At 41.6% G+C, this 25,207-nt stretch overlaps 1 protein-coding gene across 3 annotated transcripts in view; it reads right to left on the reverse strand.

Annotated features, from left to right (window-relative positions):
• PTPRG (protein tyrosine phosphatase receptor type G) overlaps positions 1 to 25,207 on the reverse strand; it is an 828,925-nt gene that overhangs the window by 679,097 nt on the left and 124,621 nt on the right. The window contains exon 1 of one of the 3 annotated variants that reach the window (XM_061618738.1): positions 15,181 to 15,365. The exons of the other annotated variants lie outside the window; for them this stretch is intronic. Within the exon in view, the coding sequence (XP_061474722.1) occupies positions 15,181 to 15,187 (7 nt within the window). The 5' untranslated portion in view covers positions 15,188 to 15,365. Of the gene's footprint in view, positions 1 to 15,180; positions 15,366 to 25,207 lie in introns of those variants that run through there. 3 annotated transcript variants of the gene reach the window in all.

Raw genomic sequence — 25,207 nt, forward strand, 5'->3', positions numbered from 1 at the left:
ATCTGTGGAAACGCAACCATCAAGTGGATGCTCGCTGCCATCTGTCGGAAGACATGGACTGTTTCTTTCTATACATTCAACAATGGTACGGAGGCCACTGTTTGTTTCGTGTTTGTTAAAACTCGTGGAAGATGCCAAAAATCAAGAGGGATAGTGGGCTCCGGGGAGACATAGGAGGCATCAGAAATGTGTAACAATTTGGCATGCTCAGAAAACTGGGCAAATGTGAATGAGGTAGTATAATACATAGAAACGTATCTGGGCTGCGTATCTGGGGAGAAATAATCATCAGTGTAGATATAAAATGGAAAATTGCTATTCAGGAAGCTTTAATGCTAGAAAAAAAGAAATTACAGTGAGAGTGAGGTTGGACTGCAAACAAATATAGAAGGTAACAACAAGTTGGGAACCTCTGGGGTCGGGGGAGAGGCAAATGTCATCATGAATTCTATTTGCAGCTGGCAAGATATGAATGAAACTAGGACACATTTTTGTAGGGTGAATACACATTAATACAATGTACGTTTGTTTCCACATGCAGCAAATAGGACATCTTTCTGAGAATCCAAAAGAGACTGTTACAAGTGATTAAAAAATAAGGATAAGTCAGTTATGGAGAAAGGGAAGTGCTCAAAATTCCTCAGTGATCTTAGCAGGAAAACAAGGTGTCTGCAACCACAAATCATTCTGATTGCCAAGACCTATAATCTAGTCTCAGAATTATTCTGCCTCACTAAATATGAGAAGCAACTGAAAGGGGGGGACTACAAGGTGTTTTTCAAATAAATTATTTGAGCCTAAAGAAAGTATCCCAAGTTTCACCTTAAATTAATATATTTGCTTTATTGCAGTACTACGAACACACACAGAGGCTATCCACTGTCTCTTTTTAGTCTGCAGAAAAGAAAAGAGAGGAGTTCCATTCCCAATGCTATTAATCTGGTTGTTACTACAAACATTTAATTCACTTTACAAAATAGTGCTAATGAACTGTGTGCCCTCCCCACCCTGCATAACAACCTCACTGCTTGATGTGCAAGTCACATCTTTCTTAAAGAAACAGCAATGCTAAAGCTTCATTCACTCTTACCCAACACAGAGCTGCTGTTCAGTTAAATAGCTGTACATAACTGGGTTTTGCACACACCACAGCCCTCTGCCAGGAACACTGCCAAGCAAGTCTGTCAACAATAGTGGGTTTCTCATTTCGAAAGGCAATTGGGCTGGAGTTTTAATTATAGCAGAACTTTGCACGGTAACCCCCATCTGAACAACAAAGGCGTCCAAAATGTACTCTGTTACCCTTGGAAAGTTTCCATTATATAACTTGTCCAGAAGACCGGCATGGCCTAATCTCAGCTAGCAAAATAGACATGGCTACTCAGAACAGACAATTTCTGGGACTTCAGTGACTGGTGGCCACTGTAATATGCATCAGGTATGTCAGGATACTTAAGTCGAGTAAAGGGCAAAGCTTAGCAGAACTCCTGAACTCCCCCCCTGTTTTTCAATGGGCACAATTGCTGCTTCTATATTTCATAGACCTGTTCACTGTGCAATGTAACGCTATTCCTTTCCCATTCTATATCTAGCGTGCATCCTCTCATATCGCAATGTATTAAAAAAAAAAAAACCTTTAGGAAGCTGTTCAGTTCTTCAGTATAGCCATCACAATGATTCTTGTAAAACACCATTACATTTCAAAAAGCAGGATTTCTTGAAAGAAATCTGTGTTGTTGACTCCTGTCTTTTACACTGCCTTGTGAGGGCTTTTAAAGGCAGGGATATAAGGCTGCAACCCTACACACATTTTTTCAGGAGTAAGCTCCACTGAACCCAATGGGTTGTATTCAACTAAGCCCTACTCAGAGTAGACCCACTGAAATTAATGAACCTGTTAGTCATGTCTGTTAACTACAATGGGTCTACTCTGAGTAGGACTTGCTTTGAATGCCACCCAATGGTTACTTCTGACTAGGTGTGTATAGGATTTCACTGCAATTGAACTAACTAAATAAAAAAATGTTCACTACTGTTTACTATTTCTTTTAATTAATTTTTCAGGCATTTATTATAGCAGGAGGCGTAACAACTGTAGCATACAATGCCAAACACAACTTCCTTCCCTCCAGCACTATCTATTTTTAGCTTTGTAACCATCTGACAAGTTTTTTATTCTTTCTGTTGTCCTAGCACCCTGCACACAGAGCTGGTTTAAAGCCCCAAACTGGAACAGGAAGTTGTAGCTTAATTATTTGTGCATGTTATTTTTAACCTTTTAATTCAACTACTCTGTTTGGCCCCCAATAAAAGACATTATGCTTCCTTGCAGAGAGATAGAGTGAAAGCTCTTGACAGGGCAATCTTCACCAAAGACAACCAAGTTAACACCTGTGGCTCACTCTGACTATTTACCTAGTGTCTGCCCGAAATGGGTGGTTTGATTAGAAACTGATTTTTAAAATAGGAGAAATAATCATGCACTTGGAAGAAAACGGCACTTGACCAAAGCAAGGTGTACTATCAACCCCATGGCCAAGTCAATAACGGTCTGTGCTCTGTACTTCCCTTAAATAACATATGCCAAGTGGAACATTATGCAACCAGTACACAAGATATGCAAAAGAACAATTTGTTCCCTTGAGGGAGTATCTATGATGCACAGCACAACCAGAGGAGATAAGACTTAAGTGACCAGGTGTGAAATTACTCTAGGTTTGCTGGAACCAGAGGGTTCATCACTCTCCAGAGACAAATAACAGTTTGCAGTTGGCTGAGACAGGAGGGAGGGAGGGGAAGCTTGAGGGTAAAAAGGAGATCATATGGAGAAAACATTAGAATGCTGGCAATTCCCAGCACAGTGTTTTGCAGTGGCTTTGACTAGGCTTATACCCAAAAGCAGCATAATAACCTTCATTGATTCCTTCTCTCATCTTTTTATTTATTTTATGTTCCATTCTGTCCCACAAAAGTGGAGGATGATAAAAATATTTTCTGTTTCACGTTATGTCTGCTCCCGTGTTCCGTAGTTTGCCTCCTGGTCACACTGTGCACCCACCTGCAGAAGGTGCTCCTTACACCAAGACGGACTCTTCAGGATAATGAAGCGCAGGAACATAGGAAGAAACCTTCAGGCCATTGGTTCATCTAGCTCATCAGCCTCCCCCAACTGGGTGCCCTCCAGATGTTGTTGGACTACAATTTCCATCAGCCCTGATCACTGGCCATGCTGGCTGGGGCTGATGGAAGGCAGAGTCTAACAACATCTGGAGGGTACCAGATTGAAAAAGGTTAGTCTAAACCTTTTTAGCAGTAGGTTTTCAGGGTTTTAAATAGGAGTCCTTCCCAGCTCTAACTGCAGGTGTCCAGGGTTAATCATGGGACTTTCTGCACGCAAAGCGATCTTGAACACTTTCCTTTTGTGAACCAGAACATTGCTTGGAAAGGGCAATAGCTCAGTGGTAAAGCATCTGCCCTGGACCAAGGTTCAATCCAGATGGGACTGGGAGAGGCTCCTGTCTGAAACTCTGGAGATTGCTGCCAGTCAGTATAGACAGTACTGAGCTAGAACGACCGATGGTCCAACCCAGTCCAAGGCAGTGCCCTAGATTCCTAATTTTGGAGGATATTTCAGGTTCCATTTTGTTTCTAAAGGCTTTTAATAACTGCAGATGAAGAAAATACTAATGCAAAACAAATCAATACCAAAATAGTTTGCTAATGATACTGAGCAACCATACCCTACAGAGTGTCCTCAGCTCATTTGAAGGGAAGGGAATGAATACTGGCTTTTCAGAACCTTGGACGAAGCAAACGACAGAAAACCGGGATGCTGGAGGCCACCCATATAAATTTCATAACTAAAAGAAATTTGCTCCTAATTAAGCTGAAGTAAGCTTCTGGTGATCCTCTTGGAACACTCTTCAGAAGACAGGGGAGGAGTGAGGGGAACTGACTAAATAAAAATTCTACACCTAAAGGCTATTTCTAATAAATCTCAAAGCAAAGATCTTGCACAGGGAAATTATCTCCCACATCCACCCAATTAAGCCTTAGAATGTTGATAATTTAACAGTAAAGGTTAGTCCATTGCTGCTCCAAAGCCATCACAGCAAATGGAATACAGTTTAATATTCAAAAGGCTATAAATTGCCTACAGTAAAATAATAATATACCATTATTTCAATAATAATCCCAATTTAATTAGCATAGTGCAACTGCAGCATATTCATTTTACTACTAGGCCAAAACAATTAGCCCATTATTTAGTAACAATAAGATCCTATTATACTGAAAAGAAAATAGGATTAATATAGCAATAAACTATCTGTCCACAAAAAAACCCTTAAAAGATGGCAGATTAAACTTGGCCAACAGTTCCACTGTGTTCAAATGGTAAAAGCTCCTTTTTCCAAGTGTTCATTACCCTTGAATATTATACATACTTCCCCACCCCCCACCCAAATACATGCTAAACATTTAGGGGGCATTCAGATATGGGGTTTAGTCTGTTAGTTTTACTCATAATGGCTAGTCTTCTGCCCTGATTTCTAAGATCCCTTTCAAACTGCAGGACCTGTTGCATTATGGAGCTGAGGCATTTTGACTGATTTACCACCATGTTGCGTTTAATTTCATTCACACCAGTGAATGTGGTATAACACAACAATGAGCATCATTTGACATGTCACTGCTCCCCCACCCTTTCTGCACATGCACACTTCTGTTCCCCCATGATTCCCCCATGAAAATGGTGGAAAAGAACTGTATGCCGGTATACCACCCCAAAATTTGTCAATTTACTCTCATGATTTTTTGGTTAATGGGGTTGCACATGGATTTTTTTCTGGAAACAAATAACATGGAAATGACTGATGAACTTCCACTAGATTCCCAGAAGTGTCTTTTAAGTTGTGTGAAAGATTAAATAAAATGCGGAAATTATCAGATAAAGAAACATTGGGAAAATGGAATAAACTGCTGTCTGAATGCAGCCATAGTTTATGCTGATTAAAATACTCCCCTCCCCACTGCACCCTGCCCCTCCCTCAACATGGCCTGACCTTAAATTAAAGACATCAAACTTTTACATTGCCAGGAAATTCTATCCTAGGGAGAACTACAGGGCTTTTGTGCAACTTTAAAGACACAAGGACAGACAATTACTTTTATTTAATATTTGGGTATTTAGCCTTTCAAAGGAAGGAATCAATCCATTAATATAGTCATATAATACTTGTAAATACAATAGCCTGTCCCAAATATTTTAATAGTGGGACTATTAAATTAAGTGACAGGGCAGATGAAAGTGGTCTCAGTTGTCATTGGCTCTGTTGAGGTCTATAGTAGCAAATGATCATGCAGCAATAGATCATGTTGGGAGAGGACAAAACTAGCTCTTTCCCTCCTTCTCCACAAATCTGGAATCACCAGAGCTTATACGTAAGGCTTAGTCCCAACTGAAATTGTGTCCATGAGTACACACTGGTACTTTTCCAACTCGCTTTCCATTCACAGTTCAGCAGGTTTGCCTGTAGTCACTGGCTTAGCTAGAAAAGAGAAAAGTGATCTCCTTTCCTGGTGGACTCTTAAAACCTCCACTGATAATTAATGGCTGGCACCTTAAAGATGTGCAGAGAGCCCCGAGTAGAACGTTTAACATACTACATAACTGTTGCTGAAAGTTGGAAATAAAGGCCAATTGCACCAATTGCCTGGTATTTTTATCTGCAGAAACAGAGTTTCCCATGGACCACCAATGGTCCACAAGCTTCACTTAGGTGGTCCACAGCATGCCTGTATTAAATATTCGTATTATGTATTTTTACTGCTTCTTTTATTTCTTATATTGTATTTTACTGTATGTCAATTTGAATTCTATGGAATGAAATTTGTAATACAGTGTAAGAAATAAAAGAAACAATAAAAACACAATTAAAAAGCATACAGCACCTAGCACAGCGCATAACAATTGCTACAACAGGCAGAAAAATCATTAAGTGGTCCACTAAGACCATCACCAATTTTCAAGTGGCCCATGGGGAAAAAAGTTTGGAACCACTAAACAAATAATGCAGCTCCTCCTGATTTTGGTGTGTAGAGAAAGTCTACATAGGGTTAAATGCCTCATTCTTTCACCAACAACATTGTACTGACCTTCTAATGTCACCAAAGATGTTCTCACAGGTCAGTGATCATCCAATGGGTAACGACTGACTGTTAGGGAAACTAAACTCTGTTTGACCTAGAGTAGTGGCTGACCTACATGAGCAGAGTCCTTCTTGGGTTGGTGGGAAGCACAAGGATTGATAATGGAAAACTTCTGAGGCCTTTTAGACTGTAGTGTAAAACCATTCACATTTCAGTAGCTTGTACAATGTAGATTTTGTATGTTTTAATTATATGTGTTTTTATCTGGAAGCCGCCACAAGTTCCAGTGTTGGAAGGATGGCAGGATATAAATAAATAATAATAATAATAACTGTACAATACTGCTTCCAGATTTTTACTACATTTTTAAAAAATATGTTTTGCATGGCTTTAGTGTTTTGCACTACACATAAACTACTTTAGATACACCTAAGAAAGCAGACAATGTCTCCGTAAATTTTCTATAGAGTTCCATTTCAAGTTTACGTCACTGAGGTTGTGAGGCAGCATAGGAGCTTCCTCCTTTACTTGCTAAATTGCAATTTATGGTTACACAAATGATTCTGCTTGACCACAAGCACAGCAGAACCAAGAATCAGCCGGAACCATCCCTTTGTTTCTTCAAACCATCTTCTGAAAACTGAACTTTTCAAACAGGCCTTTTAACATGAATTTTCTTTTCCAACCAATGCTACAGCTGATCTTACCCTCCTCTGGTGCGATCAGCTTTAGTGCGGGAGTCTGATCGCCCCGAGGAAGAGGAGATCAGCTGTAGTGCACTACAGCTGATCTTCCCCTCCTCCGGCACGATCAGATCGAGCGCGGGAGTCTGATCGTGCCAGAAGAGGAGGAGATCAGCTATAGTGCTCTACAGCTGATTTTCCCCTCCTCCAGCGAGATCAGCTGGAGAGCGGGGAGCTCCAGTCCCCCTCCAGCTGATCGCCCCACTGGCGCCGTATTAGCGAAATGCCGGAAAGCAGGGTGCCGAGAAGCGGGGCCCTACTGTAGAAGGATACAACAGTAGCTCTACAGAGGCAATCTATAAAATATGTAATACTTAAAACATTAACAAAAAAGCTCTTGTCCCATATCCCTAGTCACCCTACCATAGACACCACCAAAACTGTCATAAGTATATTTTTGACATCAATAACATGGGCCTGACGTATAACTAGGGCTTCTTAAAATTAAGAAATTATGATTAGCACAGAAACTAAACGTTTTGAATAATCTTTATTGTGCCCACAAAGAGTGTACATAAGGATGACCTGGGCAATATAACATGCACATCAGATAAACATAGGAAGTTGTCTTATATACTGCAACAGACCCCTGGTCTATCTATTCTAATATTGTCTGTTTTGACTGGCAATGGCTTTACAAGCCCTTCTACCTCAGACCCTTTTAACTGGCAATGCCAATGACTAAACCTGAGAATGTCTGTGTGCAAGTGTATATGCTACTACTGAGCCATGACCCTCCTCTTTTCTCCATTTTTAAATGCACATTAGATAAATACCAGTGGGCCCTGCAGTAAAATGCTGCAGTGTGGACTGTTGCTCTCCGGTATTCCAGTCACAGCATTCCATTTCATCTCACCACTCTATTCCATTCTCTCTTCCTTCTCCCCTAGGGTTCTGGCTCTCCCCTCCAATTGTCACCCATCAGCCCATGGAAACTGAGCATGCTTAAATTCACTAGACTGTTTGAGGGTTCCTCCATCTTATGTCTCCCCCCCCGCATGTCCACTGATACCTGCCTCTTGTTCACATGTGGGGCTACACAAAGACCTGCACTTGGAGAAGAGAGATCACCGTTAGTCGTGAAGCTGCAGTACATTTTATTAAAAGGTCTCAGACTTTTTAATTAAAACCGTTTAGCTGGCCGTTGTTTGTCTGCTCATAACTTTTAGTTAGCTTTATTTCCTACAGGCTTGGCTTTAAACAAGGGAAGATAAACCATTCCATCAGCAAACCCATTCTGCTCCAGACAAAAGATTCTAAATCAATATACATTTAATTATATCTATTGTACTATAACCATTGCCTGAAAACAACTTTCATATTCCCTCTCCTGCATGTCGTCTTCACCCTGCCGCCCGCTTTTTCTCTCAAGTGCAGGCATAAATGTCTACGCATGAAATCTTTTAAATGTTTTATACATTCAGCAAGATTTATAAAGGCCTTAATTTAACTCAGTTCAATGCGAAGCACTGAGAGGTCTTATAAAAATAATTATCCCAGAAATGCTTATGAATGACAACAGGCAGAACCAACTTTGGCACCAGATGACTCAAGCCATCCTTCTGGGGAAGCAGTCCATAAGGTGCTCACATATTTGTACAGCAGCAGATGGGAAACATTTTGTGCATTCTTCTGTGCAGAGCTGAGAAACAAAACATATTTCAAATTCTTAGGCACTGGCATAAATTTATTCAGAGACAGCTTCTAATTTTGAAGTGCCTGCCTTGCTTAAAACTGAGTAAGTCCTTCAATCTATGGTCTTCACACTTCTAGGTAGTACCCAACACTCAGAATTTTCCCAGCCCTGTAAGGAGGAAAAAGGCCTAATGCCATAGAGCAAGGATGAGGAACCTCAGGCCCAGAGGCTGAATATGGCCCTCCAGGCCTCTCTACCTGGCCCTTGAGGCTCTCTCCAGAGTCCACCCCCTTCCTAAGTCACACCTCTCACTGGCTTCACTCTACCTGCTTCAAATGCTTTTTCCTGGCTGGAATGTCAGTGACAACACATCTTGCTGAGAGCATGCATATACAGGAGTGTGCACAGAAACCTTATGCATGGCTGGAATGTAACCTACTGTACAAAGGTAATAGTCACATTCATTGCTCAGGTTGGTTAAGCACGGCTCTCCTACACAGGTGTGAAGAACCTTTGGCCCAGCAGATACTGCTGAACTCATTTCCCATTAACAACAGCAAGCTTGGCCAATGGCCAGGGAGTTATAGTTCAGCAACATCTGGAGGGCCAAAGATTCCCCACACCTGCCCTACTAGATTGTGATAAACCAAAAAGTCATGGAAGAATGGAAGAAAAGGAACAGTTTCATCCCAAAGATTTACATTTGATGGATCAATGATACACAGGACAACATTTCAGATATCATCTGAAGCGCAAACTGTAAACCACATGGAATAATATTTTCAAACTTCAAATTCTGTCCATATATCAATTTGTCTGTCAAGGAACCCCTGTGCGCTACCATAAGGAAGACAGTTAATCATACTTGAAACAACCCAAACATTGGAAAATCATGTTTATTCCTAAAGAAGCAATTCCTCTGAAATGTCCTCGAGTTTGTGTTCAGTTTAGCTACATAGAAAATGCAAATAAGTGGAAAAAATAAACCAAAAACAATGAACACTAGGGAGACTCATCTTGAGACATCAGACATTTAATTATGACACCCCGGTTGTTACTCTCAATTATCATTATCTGCAACAGAAAGAGAGGCTTACACATAACCATCAAACCTCATGTCACAGCAGACACAGACTAAGAATAGCTTTTAGCTCTTCACCTAACCCTTTTCTATAGGGAGTATTTTATATGTTTCATCAGCTTTCACATGTGGAGACTAATCCAAAGTCATGCTTTTTATTTTTTAATTGTCTGCGGAAAGATTTGGGATACTGATCAAATAGGAGCCATTCTCAGCCCTATCTGGAAATGCCAGGGAATGAACATGGGACCTTCTCCATGCAAAGCAGATGCTGTACCAGTGAGCCACAGCCCATTTCTTCTATTATGTGGACTAGGGCAGGGAAGGGGTGCAGATGGGTTACTGGGCTATCCCCATTGTTATTGGAGTGTTTATATTCTGATTATTACAATCAATGAAATCTTCATAAGAAAAAAACTTTTTAAAATGTTTGTGGGGTGGGGAGGGAGATTTCTTAGCACCTCTTGAGAAACCACCCAAAAGGAAACAAAATATTCCACTTTCGGAAACCCTGATTTTACTCCCTCTGTTTCTTCTCATACTGGGCTGAGCCTAAGGATCCATGGATGGTCTTCAGAGGGTCCGTGACCTGGGCGCAAAATAATCGATTTCCAATGCAACAGAATAATAGAATAGTAGAGTTGGAAGGAGCCTATAAAGCCATCGAGCCCAGCCCCCTGATCAATGCAGGAATCCAAGTTAAAGCATACGTGACAGATGGCTGTCCAGCTGCCTCTTGAATGCCTACAGTGTTGGACATAAAATAAATTGTATTTATTTATTTATGGGGGTCCATAGCTTTCATCACATTCTCAAAGGAGTCCATGACACCAAAATGTTAAGAACCATTGCTCTGCTGTTTGACTCTTGTGGCATCTAAGAGACTCACAAATTTATAATAAAACTTATGTGCAATAATAAATCTGTTAGCCTTTACGGTGACCCAAGACCATGTAGCTTTTGCTGCAACAGACTAACATTGCTACCTCTCAGGAAATTGGTATTATTCTTATTAGGCAGCCACCATATATAGTTGTAGGGAGTGGATGTCTGTCTCATGAAGAAAATCACCCAGATACAGACAAATATATTGCTAACTGAATGCAAAACACTGGACTTTCTGCATTTCATTTCCCTCTCACTTGATTATTTACACCCCCACTCAATTCATGTATGCATCTATAACTCAGGATAACACTTCATGGGTCTGATGTAATCCACAAAGGCTTATGCCTTTCAAGATGTTAGCTTTCAAGATGCGGTAAGACTCTTTGTTAAAAAAATTTTCCTGCAGCAGACAACAGAACTACCTCTCTGGAAATTGCAAAAGAAACATTAAGCCAACATATTTACAAGAAGCTCCCCTATTGGCCCTCAAAGCTAAGAATCTGAAGTTGTATTGGCAGGGCAGTGATGATTTTTTTAAAAATTGTACTACAACGTTTCTGTTAAGCAACAGCTACTATGCAAGCCATTTTGAATCCTGCGAGGGAGCAGTGCAATAACCACCCCCATCTCAGCAGCATGAAACTGAACCTTTTTACCCATCTGCGTATTCTGAAATGGCATCCTTTGCCTCAGGCTATTGCATTGCTGCTCCCAGACTGTTTGGACATTTATTGGACACTGAAGAACAAACTGGAGCCACAGCAGAGATGGCAAACACAGTGACTGACAGAGATGTCTCTGGCCAGTTCTTCATAATCCATGTGAGGTCTTTCTATTGGGACAGCAGTGAATAAATACTAATAATCCATCTGTGACAATGCAAACAGTCCTCCTGACAAACATTCCACATCCCAATGTTAAGACTGAGCAGCATTTGCTGCATTGCTAGAAAATGGTACCTAAACAGATGGGCTTTCAAATTGCCCCCAGCAAGATTTCCTCTGTTTATCACTGACATGAGCTAGTGATTTTCCATATTTAATTATGTTTAATTATACTTAATCAAGGTGAGCAATGCATACTTTGCTATACAATTGTGTTTAACAGTCTGCGACCTCTGAACATTTCAACAGTGAAAAAAGGGTGTGTGGGAAATTGGGCGTCCTCAGGGGCCAATCCCACTTCCCCACAGGCCTCCAAATTGACAAGAGGTAGTCCCCCGTTGGCACTAACGCGATTCTTCAGACCAGCTGGCACTGAAGAATGGTTGACTATGACAGAAATAGGGGATCTTTTTTAGCCCCAGGTCTGCCATCCCTTCAGAGCAACCTTTCAAGGGCCACATGACAATAATGAAGTGAATGAATGCAGAGAGGCTTGGAGGGCCACATTTGGCCCGAGTCTCAGGTTTCCCACATGTGAGGATCCACAACACAGGGATGATGGAAGGCAAATGGCAAGCCATTTGGTTCACTTCAGTTTGTCTAAATCCCAGCCCCAGGGAATTGGGGGCTCACACCTTCTTGCTGGTCTCTGCTGCAGGGTTTATTAGCAGCATGCCATGTATTTAGCCACAATTGTTTTAGAAATTCAAGGACAGAGAGCCTCCACCAAGGAAGACACTCCCTTTCTATTCTCTCCTTACCTACCCCAGTTAATGGGGTAACGTTAATGTTGACACACAGACATGCCACCTTGCTAATATACTGGAGTTAGTTCCCTGAAGGAGCCACTTCTGAAGGTGAAAAGGCCCATTATGTGACTGCACCACTATTGCTAAACGGTGAGCGCATGACATCATCTCACCAGTAGAATTTAGTAATGTTGCAGATGGGGAAAAAATACAACTGTGAAGCTAGGATGTGAAACTATCCTGGCAGATTGCTGTAGGGACGAAGGTTATAAAACAGTCAAAGACTCCTTATTGTTGGCTGCCTGTAGGGATGGAAGGATCTGTCAATGTCAGTTCTCTCAGTTTCTTATTTTTCCAATCTTAAATTCAGTTCTCTGCAGCAATTTGTGGTTCTTTTAAAAAAATCCTTATGAAATTTCTTCACCATTTCAGTGCAAATTTCTTCTAACACACACATTTTTGTATACAGTTTTGCCTAATGTACATATGTTTGAAAGCAATTTCTCCTAATATCATGCATTTTTGTACTTTACTTTCTTTAATATACTCATTTCTATATACATTTTTCCATAATAGATGCATTTTTGTAAACATTGGTTGGAGGACTGCATCACAAGATTCGGACAAGGGCAAACTTTAAAAGATGGCTGTGTTTCAGTTCTCATATTGTTTTGAAAAGTGTGAATTTGATAAATTTAGCTTTCAGTGTGGAATTTTATCCTCCATACTTATTTGCATGACATCACTCCTGGGCGTTTCACAGTTCTCCTTCCACTATCAAACAATGCTATTTGGAACACTCACTTGAAAGTACCCTCATTATTGGCTACTTTTTTTTTTAAGTCTGCATGTTTGTATTTATTTTCAGTTGGCAACTTGGAATCCTAAGCTGGATCACACTTTGACTCAAGGCCAGTCATACTAATTTCCTTACTGTTTGCTGTTTTAAGGTTTTTATGAGAATCGGAGAGACCAGAAGAAAGGAGGAGGGAGAGAGATGGTAAACAAAATCAAAAGTGTTGCAGGTTAATTCTTTATTATTCATGTACTTTAAACATTGTGATAATTCCTTTCATCATATTTGAGCACAAACAGAAAAACAAGAAAATGATCCATAAAATCTTAAAACAGGCTAAAATTTGCTTGATTAAAATCAGTACAATCTGTTAAAATGTCTAGGTAATAAAAATGTTCTTCCCTTTCACAGCACTGTTGGTGCCAGGGCAACCAATTTGTGCCTGGGACCCCATTATATGTTACTTTAAGCTCCACAGAGTAAAGGGGGGCATAAAGGTACCAGAGGTAGGAAAAACATGGAAAGAATAGGGATAGGTTCCTAACCCACTCATAGATGGTGGGGACAACTTCAACAGGGGCTTTAAAGGGTGACTTACCTGGCACTCACCCACTCCCACTTCTTCCCCCTCCCTTCTTTCTCCTCTGAATCCTATTGGATCCTTCCCTTCCCAGCCCTGGTGGAAAGCGACAGATCTCTTTAATGCCCAGCAAACACACACCATAGCAAAGCAAAAGCACAGGCTTATCAGTTTATTGATAGCAAAGCAAAGACACAGACCGGTCAGTTTCACCTTAAAGCAAAGGCAGAGAGTTGAGCATTTATCCATAGCAAAGCAAAGCTCGTCAGTTTCACTTTTTAAAAAAGCCTTCCTTAAAATAATCTTCATTCCTAGAGGATTCCTTAACTGAGGTATTACTGTATTATTATTTTGTAAATATTACTTTACACTTCACTACTACTCATATTTTAGTTCTAACCATCACATCAAAGTTAATATTTACAATAAAACTAAACTGTGTTTTTGTCCTAAGAACATCACTGCAACCTTAACCACACTGGACTAACATCACTTTTGTACATGTTCTTCATTTCATGTTTTGTGGATTTAATATTTGTCTTCTCTTTTTGCAAGGTGAGGCAACTCAGTTCCACACTGATCCTTACAGAGTGGGTATTAAAAGTGGATCTCAAGCCCAGGCCTGTCCTTAGCATGTGCAGGGCCCAGGGCAAAAGCATAGTTGCCCCCCCCCACATTCTTTCTCTCTTTCAAACCTCCCGCCCAGAATAAGCCAGCAAGCGCTGCCTGTAAACGTGCTGCACAGCTGATGAGCGGGCGGCAGCCAGCACAAGGAAGCCACTCAAGCAGGGGATTCAAACCTCCTGCCTAAAATTAGCTAGCTAAGCGCCACATGCACATCCGCTTCACAGCTGATGAGCGGAGAGGGGAAAAACCGCTCAGGCATGCAGCCGAAGAGCGGGAAATTCCCCAAGAGCGTGAAGCGGCTGGCGAGACTGCACGGCTGAAGAGAAAAAACCCTGCCACAGCCCAGCTTCTCATTGCCAAGCGCGGGGGCCCCCCAAAGCGCAGGGCCCAGGGCAACTGCCCCGCTTCCCGGTGCCTAGGGGCGGCTCTGCTCAAGCCTGTAAACTTTGAAACCTAAGGCTAAACTTTAGTTTAGTGTTTTGAGAATGTGATGATACCAGACACATAGTTTGCATGCCCCTGTCCTCTCTTTCCTCACATGTATTTTCAACCTTCTGTTCATTTTGTAAGAAAATACAGTTTATCGTTTCATCTGAACAGAGAAATCCTGTATTCAAAAACTGTATTCAAATTACACAAACTATACATAGTATACAAACTACAGTTGGAAATCCTGATTTCTTAACTATGATTTCTACTTACCGTAGTTTCTGGTCTTTGGGTGAACTAAAAATTGCCGTTTGTCACAAACAACTACTTTAAATCGCATCCCATCATTTATGAAGCAGGGATGAGGGGAAGCATGGGAGCCCAAGTTTACCATGGAGTATTCTCAGAATGCTAAACCATGGTTTACTATTATATCTGAATGTGGTCTAATGTACTAGTGCAGTGGCGGAAAATCTGCAGTATGTAGGCCAAATTAGGTCTTCCAGCCCTCAGAGGTTGGCCAGCTAGGTTGAATTCAAGCCAGGCTGTAAAGGGAAAAAAAGCTTCATTTGCATCCCTAGCTGTAAAAGAAGACTCTGGAGTGCACTTAGAATCACCTGGCATTGTGGTGACATCAGATGATTGGCAGTTGGGCAGTCCTGCTCAGCTGTGAGTTCAAATCTGCACAGATTCTATTCCCCATCCTTTTTGTATTTCTTCAGCAGTTTATTTTCAAGTGTTCATCTCAGACACCAAAGCTTTCTCTCTCAGTAGCTTCCACGGTGTGGGGCGGGGGATATTGCTGCAAATGAGTTACAATGTCAAGAAGCTCCTAACTACCACAGTACTATGACAAGAGAGAATTCAGTTCAAAGTATTGTTTTATGATGCATTTAGGATCTAAAAAGGCATATTTCAAATAAAATTGAACAACAAGATATATAGTTTCTAATTATAATTTGGCTTTCCATGGCCTGTTGCAAAAAGTATGCATGAGCTCACCCAGTAATTCCAAGAACCACCTTACTTATATTCACTGAACTTGGCATGCACTGTTCATCTTTCATTTGCATTAGAGCTACATAAAGGATTTACATCAAGCTGTACAAAAATGATGCTTTTTAGTTCAGTGTGTCACAGGGCTCATAACTGGCAACATCAGGGGCATCAAATTTTAAATGGGATAAATTATCAGTAGCATAGAAAAGGGGGGAGGGAAGTATCTCCTAACACAGGCTCTTTTCCTTGCAACCCCAACTCAGGAGAAACCTGTCCAAATTAAAAACAAACAAAGATTTCCATTATTTCCAATTGGGTGGAACAATGCCTGCAGCATCCAATACATACTAAGAAGTTTTTGATACTTGGAAGGAAGAGGGGGAAAAGAACATCCACTGCTCTCCATCTGAATACAGAGACACTTACATTACTGCCTACTTCCAATTAAAGTAATAGTGATCCACAGCTGCACATTTATTTAAACCTGGTGGCAAACAGATGTTAATGTTTTGACACTGGTGTTAACTACACAGAATTTCAAGCCAGCTTAATGTTGTTACATATGACAAATTCAGAAATGACCAGATGGCGGTGGTCAAAGCCTTATGAGGCTTAACGACACTTACAAGCTTCTACTTCTAAGATACTTGGGTATCTTAGAAGGCTGCAGGTGCTTTTTGGAAGGCAACTTCTTAAGTTCAGCTTGAGCTTTCAAGAATTCCCATTACCTGCAATATGTCACCATGAGAATTAGGTACAAAGGCTATTTAATCCTGCTGCTTTTCAAGTATCTTAGGCAAGGACAACAAGAAAGTGGAAAGCTGGGAGAGCTTTTATTAACCAAGCCATAGTATAAGTGGAGAATATGAGCTGCACGTATGCTGGAGTAGATGATGTGCACATATGCTAACTATCAGGGCATCGAATAGAAAGGATGCATTCTCTGTGACACAAACGTCACCCTTGAAAAAACTTCAAAAACATTATAAAGATCAGCTCTGAATATGCATAAATCAGTGAGCCTTGGGGGGGGAAGCACCAAATAAAGGGGGTGCAGGGAGAGAATAAGGTAGCTTTTTGACATGAAAGATGACTATGAAATTTTTACATCTTTAGAAGAGAACCTGGGAGGAGATGCCAAAGGGGACTAAGCGCCCAGACATTACTAAGGCAAGAAACTGGATGCATGACTGATAGAGAATTTCACATGCAGCTAAGGTCAGTAGAAGGAAGGATCAGATTCCACCTACCCATTTACACCATCAATCAAGCTCAACATTTAGAACTGGTGCTGTGCAGCTTCCATAGTTTTGCACATGTGCACAGTTCTCGGTTGTTGTTTTGAAAAAAGCCTAAGTAGTTTCTAGCATTTATGAATATAGGGGTGGGGAAAGAGATTCAGTGTTCTACCTAGCTCTGTACCTATGAGAGTACTGCATCATCACACTCTGCTCGCGTTTATTTTCAGCAAAACAAGTAGTTTGCATCTTTAATATCTAATACTTTGCTTTATTAAATTTGCTATATTAAATCTATTGTTCAGCTATTGCTTCTAATAGTTTTGAAGCAGGCAAATAATTACTTAGCATAAGAACATCAGATGCCCTTTAATTATCATGGTTTATATCTGCACTTTCTTTTTCCCACCCTACATATCCCCCACCTCCGCAAACTAGAGCCTTTGCATAGTAGTCTCTTGATACCCATATCTAAACTCGACAACTCACAAACATTTAAGTGTGATACAGTTCACAGCTGTTTTTACTGCAGAGTAAGACCTTATCCAAAATCAAGTGACTCCCATTAGACACATTGAAGGGAGTGAGAGGAAGGGAGCATTTCTGGTGATTTCAAAGGGTGTATTCTAAGTCAATGAAATACTGCAAAAACTTAAACATAAACAGTTCAATCGTAACTTTAAACTACTTTAAGTTGTTCATTTATAATGCTTGTCAATGCTTGTCAATCATTCTGGGTCTTTCATATTCATTGGTCAGACAGCACTTGAAGTTGGGCGTTACTTCTTAACTGAGCAATTGATTTTGTTCTGTCATTTGGACAGGGATGAATCAAGAATTGTTTTTGTTTGTCATAACTTTTAACTGTAATATATATGGTTTTATTGTCTGTGATTTTAATGCATATGCCATGTTATTGTATTTATTACACATTCTTCCGGAGAGCCTTTGGGGGGGACTGAAGGTAAAGCCTGACACTGATTTTATGCCTTCTATGTTAAATTTTACCTTTGTAGTCCCTTTAGTACCAATCCCTATATATATATGTACGTTTGATTTTATTTTTGTAAGCTGCCCTGAGTACCCTATTATAGGGTAGAAGGGCAGGATAGAAATATTTTAAGTAAATAAATAAAATAAATAAACACACAAAACAGACAATTTTTGACAAGAAACAAATAACTTGTTATTTTCCCAAACCTTTTAAATCATGGTTTCATACTGTTCTGGATTATATTCCTCTGCCCTCAATTTTAAACTAAGTTCTTGCCACAAATGTTTGCTTTATTTTCTCTGTAATTTGTGATTTTGTAATGGTGCTGCACTGAGGTTTGGGCTTGTTTGTTTAATTGTAATTTTGATTGGTCCAATCTCTGTAAACTGCCCAAAGAACTTTGTTTATAGGGCAGCCTATCAACTGTATAAATAAATAAATAAAAATCCTTGAAATATTATCAGTGTATACTCCTGCCACACAATCCTTTGGACCATATACACTTCCCTGTAAACATAAAATGTACTATAAACAATTGGCTTCCATATATGTTTGCCTAGAAGCTCATTTTATGCCTCTATGGTTACATTACATCCAGCCATGAATTCAAATAATGTGCATTAAAAACAAAATCAAAAGCTTGGGAAAACAGCATTTTTATTTTTGGTCCGAGTTAGCCACACATGCACATTAAAAAAAAAAGGAGCTTCCAGGACAAATCCATCATTATTTGGAATTGGATGAATAACTTAAGTGCAAAATCTCATGTTGGAATTCTGCATGTTCTCACAGGGCCTCAAAATAAATAAGTACCATCCCCCAACAAATCTAAGGGCTTTGCCTGAAATCATATTAATCGCTAGTGGAAGGCAGCCATATGGTGTGAAGATGTGAGTTCTCTATGAGAACACAGTAGGAAAATATGTAGCCGGCTGTGAACAGAACAAAGGGTATGGGGAGAAAACAGCAGCTTCTAAATGGTGCAACACATATGTCTATAGATTATTCATTAGGTGCCTGAGCATACACTGGCACATTTCTAATTACTGAAGGTCATTAGACAACAGGACTTTCCGTCACTAAACTAGAAAACTTTCATCCTTATGAGAATAATTGAAATCTTGTCTCTATTAAAGTTTAAGTTGGTTTTAAATGTCCTTCTTCTGGAATATAAACAGCACGTAATTTTCATGACTGCACGAGCCAAAGAATACAAATTACATACAAAACAATTGATAGGTCATCTAATTAAAAAAAAAACCCAACAGAACTTGAAATAAATGGACACAAAAGAATCTGAAAGAAATATGGTACCAAAGAGAAGGAGGAAAGAAAAACTGTTAGAAGGCTGCAGATATCTTTGGGGAGGACAGGATTAGAGTTGGTGTGGCAAATCAAACCAAGATCAGAGCCATAGAGAGTGGAAAGACCAATAATACGACAAACAAGGGAAGATCTTTACTTCATGGCCCTATGTAAGATAGGATTTTAAAAATCTCAAAGTCTGTGGATTTTTTAAAGTCTTATTAAATCACTAAGTCCTAAGTCTTATCTCTCGGCAATGAAGAAGCAGCTTGCAACAACACATGAAAACAGTGAAGGGATCCTTAGTCTTTATTATGGAGTTTGATTTCTAGTATGAAATCCAAACTATGAATCAAAATGATGAAAAATTGCACAACTCATTGTTAAGATGGAACAGCTTTACAACAGAGATGGAGAACCTATGGCCCTCTAGATGAGATTGAGGTAAAAATCCCACGATCCCTTACCATTGGCCATGCTGGCTGGGGTTAATGGGACTTGAGTCCCATCAGACGAAGGTTCCCCATCCCTGCTTTACAACATACTTTCAGTAATCATTTCTGCACTCCGTAAGATTCTCTCTCCCACCTTAAGCACCATGCTAGTCTCTACCAACAGGTGTTTGCAAGCATACCATTCACCTATGGCACTATAAGCAATTAGCTACTATAGATGGCATTATCATTGTTAAGTAGCTAAAATGGGTTTGCGTCTTCGGTCAAGCCAAAATTTAGGTAATTGCTGTAATTTATAGAATCAACTACACATTTTTTACACTTGTAAAAATTGCCTTTTACAAGCGTTTTTCCAGATGGATTATTAATAACCAACCTTGCAATTAGCCACAACTACATCCACCGTACCAGCTTGACTAACATTACAATCCTAATCTAACCGGAAATAAGCCTAATTGGGTTCCTGGGTAAACATGTACAGGAAGCAATTTGGTGGAGATGTCCCTCTTCTGGGCTCTACGGGCAAGAGGCACTCAGCCACCACCAAAGACCCTGCCACACACAGGGATGGGCTACTTTGAAGCTATTAACAATGATGCTCTTGCCAGCACTAACCAGTGCAAGGCCCCTGCCATTCTTAATGATCCCAGGGGTTGCCAGGTCAGAAGCATCCCAAAACCTGAGATTTCAGGGGCGGCCCTGAGTGATGTCAGGGGGCTGGGCCTGAGTGATGTTGCAGGGGCAGGCCTAGTGAAGTCACAGGGCGGGCCCAAGTGATGTCATTAAGCATAATACATTAAGCATGTATCCACAGTGGCTTGGAGTATACAATTAAAAAAAATTCTCTCATTGGAAATTTAGACAGAAGTCTTAGCTAAAAGATGGAGCCTGGGTAGGGAACACTTAATCTAGCCTATTTGCTTTCAGCAAGACAGTTTAAGTGCCCTCAGAAGGCCATTGTAGGAAGAAAGGAGCCTAGTGTTGTGGAGATGTTAGATAGGAGCATTTGGGGATAAAGACAGATGCCCCTGAAGGTTGCAATTCTAAACACAGATGCTATGGGACTAAGCCCCATAGAACTCAACAGGACTTACTTCTGAGTAGATATTGTTTGGATTGTGCTGTTGGTAAAGCTTGACTAGGGATGCTCTGCAAAGACGTCTATATCCAAGCAGGGTTGGCAACCCGTCTGGAATGCCCTGCCCTTATCTTTTAACAGCACCTGTAAGAGCCACATCTAGCCAAGGCAAGCCCTGAGAAAGGTGAGAGAAACCCAGCAGAACCTACACCTCACTGCTGTTGCCTCCTGCAAAACTCCATCTACAGGCTTCCTCAGGTGTCAACTGCTACCCCCTGCAAGACCTGGGTGCCAACTGATGCCAGTTGGGGCTAACAAGGGAGAAGACAACTACCAGAGGGTGGGGAAGAGAGCTCCCCTTCATAAGAGCCACCTCTAGCCAAGGCTTCCCTCCCCCCAGTGTCAGGCTTCTTTTAACATGTGCCGGGGTAGGAGTAGTCGGGGGCCTGCCACTAAGGTAATATTGGGCAGGGGACGTAATAGAGATGGGAGGCAGACTGGTCATTACAGAGGAAGGGATATAAGACATCTTCATGCTTGCATGCCTTCTGGTCCCCCTTCCAACCCTTGGAACACTGGTACCTATGATGGGAACTCCCTGGATCTTATTGTCCTGATGATGATTGCAAGGTAAGTGACTTTAATTCAGGACTTAATCCTGGATGAATGCGCTGACCTTGCTTGTATTACTGAAACCTGGCTAAATGACTAAGGTGGAGTAGGTCTCTCCCAGCTCTGCCCACCAGGTTTTGTGGCACTCCAGCAGCCTAGATCCAGGGGACGGGGAGGGGGGGGTCACAATTGTCTGCAGGGCATCTATCTGCCCTGTTATGTACCCTGTCCCTAACACCGCCAGCTTTTAATGTGTGTGCCTGGCGTTGGGTCAGGGAGACAGAGTGGGGATTCTGTTGGTGTACTGTCCACCCCGCTGCCCAACACTGTCCCTCCCTGAGCTGATGGAGCTGGTCTCAGCGTTGGTGTTGCAGTTCCTGGGTGACTTCAACATACATGCCGAGGTTAGACTCACAGGTCCAGCTCAGGACTTCATGGCTGCCATGACAACCATGGGGCTGTCTCTAATATCATCTGGACCAACGCATGTGGCAGGACACACACTTGATCTTGTGTTCTGTTCGGGACAGGAAGAAGGTAATCTGAGGGTGGAGGGGTTCTTAGTGACTCCGTTGTCATGGACAGATCACCACCTGACAAGGTTTAGACTTTGTGCCCCTGGTAACCTTCGCAGGGGTGAAGGGCCGATTAAGATGGTCCGCACCTGCAGACTCATGGATCCAGGCGGCTTCCTGAATGCTCTGGGGGATATTCCCAGCATGGCTGGTGATACTGTTGAAGCCCTGGTCAATCTCTGGAATACGGAGGTGACCCGGGCGGTAGACACTATTGCTCCAAAGTGCCCTCTTCCACCAGGGAAGGCCCATAATACACCTTGGTTTACTTAAACCTTGGACCTGATGAAACGGCAGGGACATTACTAATGTAGTCTAGCCCTACATTAGACTCTGAGCCTTCAGTCGCTTGCTGTGACATGTTTGCGAGGCACTTTGCAGATAAAATTACTGACATTTGGACTGACTTGGACTCCTCATTAACTACAGTGGTGCCAGGTGTCCCCGAAGCTTCCTCTAGTCATTTTTCTATGGATACTTTTCAGCTTGTAAAGCCTGAGGATGTGGACAGGATTCTGGGAGAATCGAGGGCCACTACTTGTTCCATTGACCCTTGCCCATCCTGGTTAATCAAATCTGCCAGAGGGGGAGTGGCTGACTGGTTGGCATATTTAATTAACACCTCCCTAAGGGAAGGTTCTATGCCAACATTGTTGAAGGAGGCTGTTATAAGACCTTTGTTAAAAAAGCCTTCGTTAGACCCTGTGGATCTTAGCAACTTCTAATCTCCCCTTTATGGGCAAAGTGATTGAGAGGGTAGTAGGTGCTCAGCTCCAAGTTTTCCTGGATGAATCGGACTATCTAGACCCTTTTCAATCAGGCTTCAGGCCTGGCCATGGGACAGAGACTGCCTTGGTCGCCCTGCTTGATGACCTACGCCGGGCATCAGACAGGGGGAGTGCATCCCTGTTGGTGCTGCTGGACCTCTCAGTGGCCTTCGATACAATCGACCATGGTATCCTTCTGGGCCATCTAGCTGGGATGGGATTGGGAGGCACTGTTTTACGGTGGCTCCGGTCCAACCTGATGGGCAGGACCCACAAAGTGGTGCTGGGAGACTCCTGCTCGACCCCCTGGCTGTTGGCCTATGGGGTACCGCAAGGTTCCATTCTGTCTCCCATGCTCTTTAGCATTACCATTTATATGAAACCACTGGGAGAGGTCATCAGGAGGTTTGGAGTACAATGTCATCAATATGCTGATGACATTCGGCTCTATCTCTCCCTACCACCTGATTGCAGGGAGGGAGTGCTCATCCTAAACTGGTGCCTGGAGGCTGTGAAGGGCTGGATGTGGGCTAACAAACTGAAACTTAATCCAGACAAGCCGGAAGTACTGCTGGTCAAGGGAAAAACTGCACCAGGGATGGGGTTGCAACCTATTCTGGATGGGGTTGCACTCCCCTTGAAGGAACAGGTCCGCAGTTTGGGAGTCCTCCTGGATCCTGCCCTGCTGCTTGAATATCAGGTGGCTGCAGTAGCCAGGAGTGCTTTTGGTCAACTCAAACTGGTCTACCAGCTGCATCCATTCCTGGAGGCAGCTGACTTGGCCACAGTGACACACGCATTGGTGACATCAAGGTTTGATTACTGTAATGTACTCTATGTGGGGCTGCCTTTGAAAACGGTTTGGAAATTGCAGTTGGTTCAAAATGCAGCAGCCAGAATGTTAACTGGAGCACGGCGCAGGGAGCATATCACCCCTGTGGTTTATCGACTCCAGTGGCTCCCAATTTGTTTCCGGGCCCAATTCAAAGTGCTGGTTCTGAACTTTAAAACCCTAAATGGCCTTGGACCAATGTACCTGAGGGACCGCTTACGCCCATATGTACCTGCCCAGGATTTAAGATAATCTGCCTCTGGTCTCCTCTGCGTGCCTGGAATAAAAGCTTAGACTGACAGGCACACGGGAGAGAGCTTTTTCAGCTGTGGCCTCCAAGCTTTGGAATCCCTACCCCAAGAAGTCCACTCTGCTCCCTCCCTGTTGGTCTTCCAGAGACTTCTGAAAACGATCTTGTTCCGGACAGCCTTTGGAGGGACTGAAGGTAGAGCCTGACACTGATTTTATGCCTTCTATGTTAAATTTTACCTTTGTAGTCCCTTTAGTACCACTCCCTATATATATGTATATATGTATGTGTGTGTATTGTATTTTATGTATTTTAATTGTATTTTATGTATTTTAATTTATTTTAATGTTTTTGTGATTTTACTGTTTACAATTTTATTATGTACGTGTTTGATTTTATTTTTGTAAGCCGCCCTGAGTGCCCTATTATAGGGTAGAAGGGCAGGATAGAAGTATTTTAAAATAAAATAAATAAATAACATGGCTACTCCAAACGTCTTTACAGATTTGACCCTTCACTGCAGAAAAAGGTCTGAGAAATGAGTAAGAGTAAGAAGATTCTCTACCCTTTCTATCTACCCTGTGGGCTGCTATAAACTCATTTTGACAGCCAACCCAATTCCAGTGACTAATAAGTGACAAGAGAGAAAACACACATGATTTGGTCTACCTTCACAGGCAGCAGCTTGGGAACAACAACTGCAGCCACACTTCCAAATATGTGAATTCTCTTTTACCACTATTGGGCAAGAAACAAACTGCCATGCAACCAACAAGGTGCATCATCAATGAGTTTAAGGGGGTTGAGCTGAACGCATGGAACTAATGGGGAATTTTATATACCCATACATGTATGATCATAACTATTAAAAAAGGGTACATGTTTGGCAACAGGTCACAGCGATCTCCTGTTTCTTTGCCAAATTCGGCCAGTGCCAAGACCTGGCTGATGTATGATTGTCCGGAATCAAGGAGCGCTTCAGGAAGCTGTGATTAGTAGGAACTGCCAATGTTTGATTCTTGAATGCCATCTAAAGGAGAAAAGTTTTATAGCATAACCTAATGTTTTAATGAAAAGAAAATAGTTAGATTTTATAATGATTTTAAAACAATATTTATAACTTTATAAGTGTGTTTTCATTAGGAAAAAGGTACATCTGGGGTGGCCGGCCTGCCTCTATATTTCTGAGGCTGAAAAATATTAATTAACCAGAGTCACCCAGTTTTTCCTGAGTTTGTGTGTTCTTTAAGGATTGAAACTTAGTGTGTTTAAATGATTCCCTCTCTTGAGCTATGTATTTTGCAAGGAAGGAAAAGGGATTTCTGAGAAGGTATAAGGGCATAAGAACCCCTATGGCTCATACATTTACAAACACCCTGAGTTAAGTTCCCAAACTTAACTCAGGAAACTTATCAAAAATATTTCCAGATGTACCAGGGTCAGCCTGATTGATCAGAAACAATGAAACAATGGCATATGGAACGTACTGGGTATGCTTGAAAACATTCATAGTAGTAACTATTCCAACTAGTACCAAAA

Source organism: Rhineura floridana, chromosome 3, assembly GCF_030035675.1.
Source record: "Rhineura floridana isolate rRhiFlo1 chromosome 3, rRhiFlo1.hap2, whole genome shotgun sequence".
NCBI classification, from domain to species: Eukaryota; Metazoa; Chordata; class Lepidosauria; order Squamata; family Rhineuridae; genus Rhineura; species Rhineura floridana.